Source organism: Propithecus coquereli, unplaced genomic scaffold (assembly GCF_000956105.1).
Source record: "Propithecus coquereli isolate 6110/MARCELLA unplaced genomic scaffold, Pcoq_1.0 Scaffold53, whole genome shotgun sequence".
NCBI classification, from domain to species: domain Eukaryota; kingdom Metazoa; phylum Chordata; class Mammalia; order Primates; family Indriidae; genus Propithecus; species Propithecus coquereli.
This window is the reverse complement of record NW_012151174.1, coordinates 449833-461086: the sequence shown is the minus strand read 5'-3', so window position 1 is coordinate 461086 and position 11254 is coordinate 449833. Positions and strand designations below refer to the sequence as shown.

General features: G+C 41.8%; 1 protein-coding gene across 1 annotated transcript in view; it reads right to left on the bottom strand.

The window, feature by feature from the left end:
- Nucleotides 1-5087, bottom strand: part of LOC105820477 (cytochrome P450 2B6-like) — a 20844-nt gene extending 15757 nt beyond the window's left edge. Inside the window, exons 1-3 of the mRNA XM_012656961.1 lie at nucleotides 4888-5087; nucleotides 588-750; nucleotides 313-462 (exon numbers count right to left, since the gene is read on the bottom strand). Of these exons, the coding sequence (XP_012512415.1) occupies nucleotides 313-462; nucleotides 588-750; nucleotides 4888-5058 (484 nt within the window). The 5' untranslated portion in view covers nucleotides 5059-5087. The remainder of the gene's footprint in view (nucleotides 1-312; nucleotides 463-587; nucleotides 751-4887) is intronic.
- Between the last annotated feature and the right edge of the window lie 6167 nt (nucleotides 5088-11254).

Genomic DNA, 11254 nt, shown 5'->3' with positions numbered 1-11254 from the left:
ATACAATTAATCCATGAAGTGCTTTTCCTGATCCCACTAAATAACGCCCTACTCGCTAAGTATATATGTTTCGATTGTTCTTGGACACTACACACCTCGCATCTCCCTCTTTCCTGTGCTCTCTCTCTTTCTCTCCTACCCATCTCTGTTCCCCTGTAGTCCCCTGCGTGTCTCTCTGTATCCAGCCCTCTGTCTGATGGTCTCTCGGGCTCGGACTCTGGCTCTGCCCACAGATACCTTTCTGCCTTTCTATTGCTGGTCGCCCGCACCTCTCCCCCTTTCACCCTCCTTCCTGCCACCCCCAGGACTCACCCTTGGATTTCCGCAGCTCCTCCACCAGACACTGAGCCTCCTCCTGAATCCGCTCCTCCACGCTCCGCTTTCCCATCCCGAAGTCCCTCATGGTAGCCACAGAGAATCGCCGGAGGGCCTTCCAGCGGTCCCCGTTGGCAAAGACCACGCCTGGGGTGTGGGGAATTGTGCATTGCAGAGGACATTGGAGAGAGGCGCAGGGTCCTTCTTCACCCATTTTGCCCCTTCCTTCATGCATCCTTCACACGGCCCTCCCAGTACCTTGGAGCTCTCACCATATCCCTGGAGGACTGGCTCCACAGTGGCGATTTTGCCCCGGCCAGAGAAGTCCTCAGCCTGGTCCACCAGGGCCTCCTTTATGGCCTCTATCCCACACAGCATGACCGCGGGCCTCTGTCCCAGGTATACCGTGAAGACATCCCCGTATTTCTCTCGGAGCTGTGAAGCATACCCACACCCTGGGTTATATGAGTCAGCACACACCTCAGTGTTCAAACTATTAAACACTCACACACCAGACTGGTAATTAGCTGCCTTCCCCAAGACCCTCCTCCCCAGGCTGCCTTTTCACCTTGCCAGGACCCAGCAACTAAAGGTTTAACCCTTGGCCCAGCCTAGGTCTGGTCTGATTGGTTGGTGCCCTAAACACTGCAGGTGATCAAATGCTTCTAATGTCACCCCCACCCACATAGCCTTGAGTCTGGCCACTTCTCCCTGGCATCTCAACTAAAGAATTATACTCTTTGTTATCAGCCATTTCGTTTTGCACGGGTTCAATTACCAGTGGAAAACAATGGTCTGAAAATATCAAATGGAAAGTTCCAGAAAGAAACAACTCATAAGTTTTAAATTGTGAGCCAATCTGGGTAGCATGATAATACCTCACGTGAACCCACTCTGTCCCACCTGGGATGAGAATCACCCTTTTGTCCAGCATGTCGACACTGCATACGCTACTCACCCTGTACAATGTGAGTGGTACTATGGCCATTTTAAGCTTTGTCATTTACAGAGAGCTAATTGTTTACTCTGATACTTTTCTCAGCAACTATAAGCCTAACATATTTCATCTTCAAGGAATTTCATGGAAAGGACTCTGACAAATACAGGTTTCTATAATATAACTTTGAGATCCTACCATTGGATGGGTAAGAAATCCAAGAACTGAAGGTTCAAAAGACTGTTAACCCAATATCAAGCTGAAAAAAAGTTAATTAAATACCAAAAAAACGATTTGGCAGATTTTCATGCTAAGTCATCCAGTACTGAAATAGTTAAGATATACAACTTCAATTAACTGGGAAAGATTGATTGAAGTCAAATTACTTATGATTAGCTATTTAATAAATAGTGCTATGCATGTGAATTGGAGAAAAAAATTGGTATTTAAGAGGATGGCAATCCAATGTTAAGCATGCAGTCATGGGGACTGGATGGTTTCCTGGTACTTCCTGAGTTATTATAGCTTCCATTATTAAAAGCTCTGCACTCCATGACTCATCATGAAAGAGATAAAATGATCCAAACTATGAAAAATATATTGTGACTGTTCTAAGGTTGCTAAAATGGTTTATAGCAATGTTTGGTTTGTGAAGCCCATAATTCTGGGAAGACGATGAAGACCTCAGATGATACATTTCTGGCACCCGAGGTATCATTTGAACAGTTGCAGATGGAGTTCACTCAATTGCCACATGCAATACATGTTTTCTGGTGGTATAGAAGCTTTCCTACAGAGCAAGGCCAATAATATAACAGTAACTAAAAGGTTATTAGAAATGTATTTCCTTCACGGGGCGTTCCTGGAGAAATCACCACTTAAAAGAGTATTTGTTTCACTGGGCAAGTTGTAAGATGGTTAAATAAGGTAATACAAACACAAAGTCATTAAGCAAAGATAACTGAATTGACTGGATTGCTTTGGTCAAAGGTATTACTGTGATGGCAATCAGACCACTCCCACAGGAAAAACATAGATTGACCCTTATTAAGTAGTTATGGACCTCAAGTCTTGGCTCCACATCTCCAATTCAAAGGAACCCTGCCAGACTTCCGGAACTGTACAACTGTTGGGGACCTTCAGGTTCAGCTGACCAGGAACGTTTTTCCCCAGAAGCAGAGAGCAGCCTAGATGTGGACAGTGTGCTCAAAAATGCAGATCAAGACTTTTCTGCCATTAGGAAAGCTTTATCTTTTTTTCCTTTCTTCCCTATTTTCTGCTGTCCTAATCCCTTCCTTTTCATTACAGAAAAACCCATGAGACCATAATCTGTGGGTGCTTTAGCAAATACTTGTTATGCTCCAGCAAGAAAATCGAGCAATTGTTGGTTTTGTGGGCTAATGGTTGCCAAAAGAGGAAACACTGATGCCATTGCCTCCTTGCGTTCCCAGTGAGAGTCAACCTTAAACCCCAAAGGAAGGGTGGAAAGCTATCCTTGATATTCTAGACATCACTAATAGTTCCTTTCCTACACTCATTGGTAACAGTACCCTGACCTTTTCAATTCATAACCTAATTACTGTGAAATATAGAAAACTTATGTGAGTGTTACCTGCCAAAGGTATACTGTGCTTCCAGTTGTGACATGCATGAGACCTGGGGACTACCTATGAGGGTGTGAATAATTGCTTGCATAATGATTCTGGATTAATCTGAGTAAGGTCCCTTTGCACTAAATGTGGTTATGCACCCTTACAGCATGCTATGAAAAGATTGCAAAAAAGTTAAGCTTCCCACTAGACCTTGTTCAAGAGCTAGGGAGACTTATGGCAGGACAAATTTAACTAACCTCTGCTCAAATGCCACTGAATTGTCCTCTTGTCCAGTCTCTGAGGGTCTCTATTGGGTCAGCTGAGGATTTCCTTACTCTGCTCTGTCTCCTCACTGGTTCAGATCTTGCTAAATGGCCTGCCTCAATCCAGCCTTCCAAATAGCTTTTCCTGAAAGTTCCCACAATACCTCCCATTATCAGACGCCAAAGTGGTCAATAACTGAAATTAGTACCAACCTCAAAATAGAAGATAAGTTAGTTTCCACGGAGCAAAGTTTCCCGTGGTGTTCCTCGAGGCCTTAGGTGGTATTGGGGTGCCCGCTGTGTGGACTTTAAGACTAATCTGTACACTGGGGAAGATCTCAGATTTTATAGCCAATTAGACCTACCAGCGTTTCAAACAGGTAAAAGCCACACTTCAAAAAGTGGATGAGAATATTTATGTTGAACAAAAACAATTCATGGAAAATTAAGCAGTTTTAGATCTTCTGTTTGACCATGTTGGGGCTTGTATACAGAGCAGGGAATAACCAAACATTGCACTTACCTTTCCCCTGATTTTACCACTACAGAGAGCTTAATTGCAAAGGTGGCTGATATTGCTGTTTCTCTAGCCTCTGTCTCCAAATACTTTAATGACATTTATCAGGAGAAAGGAACACATGATGTGTTTATGGGGGCAGCTAACATTTGGTTGACAGGCATCCTGAACAGTGAATGGCAATCCAGGCTATCCCAAGGTTTTCTAAGTTTTACACATCTTCTAGTGAGTCTGCAGGTTACTCTGACTGTTCCAGGCTAACTGTAAAAACGGATACCTCTTTACATCACACCATTGAATTGCAAGCTCTGGTCCTTAATCTCTGTTCTGCTCTGAAAAAAGGCTATGACTCCAATATAGTTATCTTTATTGCCTGAAGTTTGAATTGTTTGATTTTGTTTGAGTTGGTTCTTGGAGACCCTTGTTAAGGGGTATAGTTCAGTTTCCTGGTCCTATCCCCCTGACGGTCACCACATTAGCCTCTCTCAAGTGTTATATCCCCTCCACAGTCTCAAATGCTTGTATGCTGCCCTCCTTTGTACATGAAAAGGTCTCCTTACAGTTAGAATGACAAAAAGAGAAGAAAGCATGCAGACTCGTCCAACTAATTGACATTACAAATTGTGAATTCCATACTGAGACAAAGCAAGTCCATTATCATGGTGACAAGTCTGTGTCTGTGCCCAGGGTTTTGGTCAATCTCTCAAAATTGTTAGGCTGACCAGGAGGGTGAATTGTTCAATTAAATTAAATTTGGCCTAAAGCTACCTCTCTACATAGTAAACTAAACCTAACAAGCTGCCAACCAACTTGAGAGTATATTCTTGCAACAAGTAGTCAAGTTTCAGCCACCCAGAGCGGCTGAGCTTTCAGCCAATCAAAGGCTGAAACTGCTGAGACATGTCCAAACGAGGCACATTCTCAGCTGTAACCAACCAGGCTATTTCTGTATGTCACTTTCTTTTTCTCTCTATAAGTCTGCTTTCCCACATTGCTGGGTGATGCTCTCTTAACCTTTACTGGTTCAGGGTACTGCACTATTGTGAATGTTTTCCTTGCTGAAATAATCCCTGCTAAATTTAATTTCTTTAAAGTTTTTTCTCTTAACACCACCATCCATACTTCAGCTAATGGGCCTTACTAACCAACCTTCCCCAACCCACCCCTGAGCCTCGAAGCCTGCCTCACTCTATCCGCAGGGGGATCCCCAAATATCAATGCAGGAAGCAGCCCACCCTCAGACCTCAGCCATCTGCACCTTACCCTCAGGAAGGACTTGAGTAGCCCTCCTCTGTCCATCTGCAGAAGATTCCCCAAGAAGGGCAGAGGATGGGGACCTGGCGGGAGGTAGCCACGGGTGCTTGGGCGGCCCTTGACCAGGAGTAGCAAGAGGCCCATGAGGACTGCAAAGAAGAGGAGGACACTGAGCTCCATGGTCCCAGGCTGTCTTCTACCCCACTGCAGCCTCCAGCTGGGCCTTTTATCCTAAGCCTGCCTCCACACCCAGTTATGAAACTTCATCCAGTCCCCACCTCCCCTCTCATCCTTATCCAGGTGTGTTAACTTAGAGGGAAGGTGCGGGGGAATCTACACTTCCTGCTTGGGTGGCACTGTGACCTGTTCCCTGTCCCTTTACTCTCCCCCTAGATGCTGGCAGGGATACTGTGGTGAAGATACTAAAGTCCACAGGAGCATGTCAGTGTGTGGGGGTGTCAGTGTATTCATGTGTGTTTATGTTTGTGGGTGTGGGTGAGCATGCACTTGTCTACTTAGTTGCCTGTTTGTTTATGCTTGCGTGTATTTGACTGCCTGCTTTTATCTGTGTCTGTGCTTATATAATGATTTTTATATATGAAATGGTGTTTGTATTTATGTGACTCTGCTGGGGTGTGTTTCTCTGTACAAGTCTGGGTGTGCTTTGTGTGTATTCTTGCATGTGAGGGGGTTCTGTGTATTTATATAATTTCATATTTGAAGGTGCGCTTGCATTTGTGTGGTGGAGGTGGTGGTAGTGTATGTTCAAAACTGAGCAGCTGACCGAAAGGAGGGAATTGTTCAATTAAATTAAATTTGCCCTAATGTTGCCTTTGTAACCTGGCGAATTGTATTCTAACTTAGACTGCAAGAGACTGTGTGTGCTGTGTTTGTGCTTGAGTGTTGGTGCGTATCCTAGCCCCTGTCTTTGTAAGTCCTACAGATATTCAGTATCTATCCACAGTGTCCCCTCCTTCACCCCCACTTCTGTGGATACAGGTGGAAGTAATGGGAGAAAGAGAAGAAGGGGCAAGAGATGCAGAACTGGTGAGACTTGGAGGAAGGGTCAGGTGGAAAGAGCTGGAGAGATTGAGACCTGCGTGTCGAGTGGTCAGATCCTCTCGGTCTCTGATAGCTCTGACTAGTGCTGGGCAGTTCACTCCATGCCTCTGGCTAGCTTCAGAGTGAAGGAAATTTCTCTGACACTGTCTTCCTACCTCCTTGTAACTTCATATCTCTGTTTTCCACATTAGACTCTGAATCCAGGAGTGCAGCGACTGGGTCCACTTTGATCGATGTCCCCATTCTCCCATCTGTCTCCATTGCCACTGTGAGCCTCTACCCATCCAGCCTCTGGCAGGGTCAGTCCACATTTTCCAAATATGGGAATAAATGTGTCCATGTTTACTTGTCTCTGCCCGGCCATGACTTTCCACCATCAGGTAGCAACATTTTTGCAATGTTAAGCAAACCCCTGTTGGACCCAGGACCCTGACCCTGGCAGTTACTTCGACCCGGGTGGGAGGTACAGAGAGATTATGTTTTTAAGGGGTGGAGGGTGTACTTTCCTGACCTTGGAGAGGTACCAGCATGGACTCTCTTGAACCTAGGACTTTGATCTTGCTGTGCTACGTGATCTGCCACTAAGCTTAGGTCCTGATCCAGCCCTGGTGGGAAGTCATGAAATGCTTTACCCTCAGGAACTCAGTAGTCACGCTTTGAGGTACTTCTTGTTGTCATCCCCATTTTACAGATGGAGAGAGTGAAGCACAGACAGGTTCAGAGTCTTACCCAAGGTCACAAAGTGGATCAGAGCTACATTGTCCAATATGGTAGCCACTTGCTGCATGCGGCCATTAGTTGAGCACTTGAAGTGACCAATTAAAATTGAAATTTAGTTTAGGTTTAAAAGTGAATACTAACCCCCTACTGTCTCAGAGATTAAACTGGGCATCCTAATGCAATTCACACTGTTAAGAAGACCACCGGGCAGGGGAAAGAGAATGCAATTCAAAGACCTCCATCTTCCTCATCAACAAGAGACAGGGAATCTGCCTACACCCATAGCTCACCACTGCTACACCTTACAAACCGCTGGCAACTGAGAAAACCACCACACTAGGGATACCTATAACCAAGGCATCTGTCCAGAACCTAGACCCCAACACAGCACCCAAAACCAAGGCCAAATGTTCTTACCAAACATATGTTACAGATACACTCTTAAGAGTGAGTGCAGAAAACTCTCCATCTGAACAAAAGAAATTCAGAAGAGAAAAAGCAACAGCTACTCCAGATGAGGAACCAGTATAAGAATTCCACAGGAATGAAAAATCAGAGATAAATGACACCCCCAAAGGGGCACACCAGGTCTGTCTCAATGGATCCCAACCAGAATGAAAATATTAAAATGACAGGTAAAAAATTCCAAATAAGGATTGTAAGGAAATTGAATGAAATCCAAGAGAAAATGGAAAAACAACTTAAAGAAACCAGAAAAACAATTCAGGAAATGATTGAAAAATTTACTGAAGATCTAGACATATTAAGAAAAAGATAATTGGAATTTCTGAAAATGAAAAATTAGTTTAAACAAATACAAAACACAGTGGAAACCTTTAAGAATAGACTATACGAGGCAGGCCGGGCGCAGTGGCTCACGCCTGTAATCCTAGCTCTCTGGGAGGCCGAGGCGGGCGGATTGTTTTAGCTCAGGAGTTTGAAACCAGCCTGAGCAAGAGCGAGACCCCATCTCTAGTAAAAATAGAAAGAAATTAATCAGACAACTAAAATATATAGAAAAAATTAGCTGGGAATGGTGGCACATGCCTATAGTAGGCTACTCGAGAGGCTGAGATAGGAGGATCGCTTGATCCCAGGAGTTTGAGGTTGCTGTGAGCTAGGCTAATGCCATGGCACTCTAGCCTGGGCAACACAGTGAGACTCTGTCTCGAAAAAAAAAAAAATAACAGACTATACCAGGCGGAAGAAAGAATTTCAGAGATTGAAGACAAATCTTTCAAATTAACCCATCAAAATAAAGAACAAAAAAATAGAGAGGAATAAACCAAAGCCTATAAGAAATAAGAAATTATGTAAAATGAACAAATATAAGAATCATAGGCATCCCTGAGGGCAGAGAAGAAAAAGCACAAGAACTAGAAAACCTATTTGAGAGGAAAATTTAAAAAAACTTCCCTGATCTTTCTAGAGATTTATACATCCAGATACAAGAGGCTCAAGGAATACCTGGGAGGTTCATTGCAATGACGTAATCACCAAGACATATAATCATCAGACTGGACAAAGTCAACATGCAGGACGAATTCCGGAAATTCATGAGACAAAAACACCAATTCACTTACGAAGGAACCCATCAGGCGATCACCAGGCTTCTCAGCAGAGACCTTACAAACCAGAAGGGATTGGGACCCCATCTTCAGTATTCTTAAATGCAACAATTCTCAGCAAAAATAAGTTTTATATATGTATCCTGCAAAAATAAGTTTTATATATGAATAAAAAATAAAGAGTCTTCCAGACATCGAACATCAAGGAAATCTGTCATGGCCAGATCTGCCAAGCAGGAAATACTCATAACTGCATTATACGTGGATTAGCACAATAGGAACCTGCCAATGTAAAATCTCCTAAAAGCTAAAACTCCCAGTTCATGTAAAACAATAGCACAAAAAGGAAAACAAAGCAATAAGGTAGTACCCAACATGATGAACAGAACGACATCCCACATATCAATTCTATCACTCAGCATCAGTGATCTTAATGCCCCACTCAAGAGACATAGGCTGGCTGAATAGATGAAAAATGCAATGCAAGTTTCTTCTGAGTCCAGGAAACAAAGCTAACCTGCAAGGACTCACATAGTCAAGGTGAAGGGATGGAAAAAAATATTCCATGCAAATGGAAACAAAACGAGAGCAGATGTAGCCATTGTCATATAGGATAAAATTGATTTTAAATCAACAATGGTACAGAAAAACAAAGATAATCATTATATAATGCTAAAGGGAGTAATTCAACAAGAAGGCATAACAATCCTAAATATATGTACACCTAACACAGAAACTCCCAGATTCATAAACAAATTCTACTAGATCTAAGCAAAGAGGTAAACGGCAACATCATAATTGCCAGGGATTTCAATACCCCACTGACAGAACTTAACAGATCATTGAAGCAGAAAATAAATGAAGAAACGCTAGACATGTATGGGACTGTGGAACAAATGGACCTAACACACCCAATGTTTACCAAACAATCTACCACAAAACTACTGAATATACATTTTTCCCATCAGCACATGGAACGTTCTCTAAGATTAACAATATGTTGAGCCACAAAATATGTCACAAATCCAAAGAAAATCAATATCATACCACGTATCTTCTCAGACCACAGTGGAATAAGACCAGAACTCAATTCCAAGAAAAACACTCAAACCTACACAAAGTCATTGAAATTAAGCAACCTGCTGCTGAATGATTATTGTCAATAATGAAATTAACATGGAAATCAAAAGATTCCATGAACTACACTTCAAGATCTGACTTGGTGGGGGAAGGGGAGCAAAGGCAACATACATAACCTAAACATCTGTACCCCCATAATATTCTGAAATAAAAGAAAAGAGAAAGATTCCATCAACTGAATGACAAAGAGAACAAAAGCTATCAAAATCTATGGGATTCAGCAAAAGCAGTCCTACGGGGAAAATTCATAGCCTTAAATGCCTACATCAAAAAGACAATCACAACTAAAGGACACAGGGAGCATTGTAGAGGGGAAGGACATACCTCTTACCCTCACTAGGGTGAGTCCCAGAAACAAAATGTAACCATAATGTTTTTACCTTCATAATACCCTGAAATAAAAAAAAGACAAAAAGATTACAAATTAACAGCCTAATGACACATCACAAGGAAATAGAAAAGGAAGGGCAAACTAAACTCAAAGCCAACAGAAGAAAAGAAATAAGTAAATTTGGAGCAAAACTAAAAGAAATGGAAACCAAGAAAATAATACAAAGGATGAACAAAACAAAACATTGGTTCTTTGGAAAGTTAAACAAAATTGATAGACCTTTTGCTAGATTGACAAGGAATGGAAGAGTAAGCATCTAAATAAGCTCAATAATAACTGAAAAATTAGATATTACAACTCATACCACATAAAAATAAAATACCATCAATGAACAATAAAAAATTCTATGCAAATAAATGAAAAAATGTTGAAGAAATAGACAAATTCCTGGAAACACCAGACTCAACCAGGAATAAATAGAACTCCTGAACAGACCAATAATAAGCAGCAACACAAAAAATGGCCCATGCTAGATGGATTCACAGCTGAATTCTACCAGAACTATGAAGAACTGGTACCCATACTACAGAAATTATTCCATGACATCAAAAAGAAGGGAATTCTTGCCAACTCATTCTGTGAAGCCAGTATCACCTTGATATGAAATCGAGGAAAGGACACTCAAAAAAAGAAAATTACAAGCCAATATCTCTTACGAATATGGATGAAAAACTCTTCAATAAAATAATAGCAAACCAAATTCGACAGCACATCCAAAAAATAATCCACCACGACCAAGTGAGCTTCATCCCAGGGATGCAAGGATGATTCAACATGTGTAAATCAGTAAATGAGATTCACCACATGAACAGAAGCTAAAACAAAGACCATATGATCATCTCAATAGATGCAGAAAGAGCATTCCACAGAAACCAGCACTCTTTCGTGATAAAAACCCTCAACTAACTAGGCACAGAAGGAACATATCTCAAAATTATAAAAAGCCATATATGACAACCCCATAGCAAACATCATACAGAATGAGGAAAAGTTGAAAACTTTTCCCCGAAAACTGTGACCCTCTGTAGCCGCTTCTATTCCTCATAGTACTGGAAGTCCTAGCCAGAGGAATCAGGCAACAGAAAGAAGTAAAGGGTATCCAAATCAGGAAAGACAAGGTCAAACTAACACTTTTTACTGATGATATGATTTTTTATCTAGAAAAACCTAAAGACCCCAGCAAGAGACTCCTGGAATTCGTAAATATATTGAGCGCAGTCACAGGTTACAAAATAAATGTATAAAAATCAGTGGAATTTTTATATACCAATAACATTCGAGCTGAGAATAAAATCAAAGAGTCAGTTACCATTCACAATACATTTTTTAAAAAGCCCTTTAGGAATACACTTAACCAAAGATGTGAAAGATCTCTACAAGGAGAACTATAAAACACTGCAGAAAGAAATCACAGGTGACACAAACGGAGAAATATATGATACTCGTGGATCGGTAGAATCAAAACTGTTAAAATGTCCATACTTCCCAAAGTGAT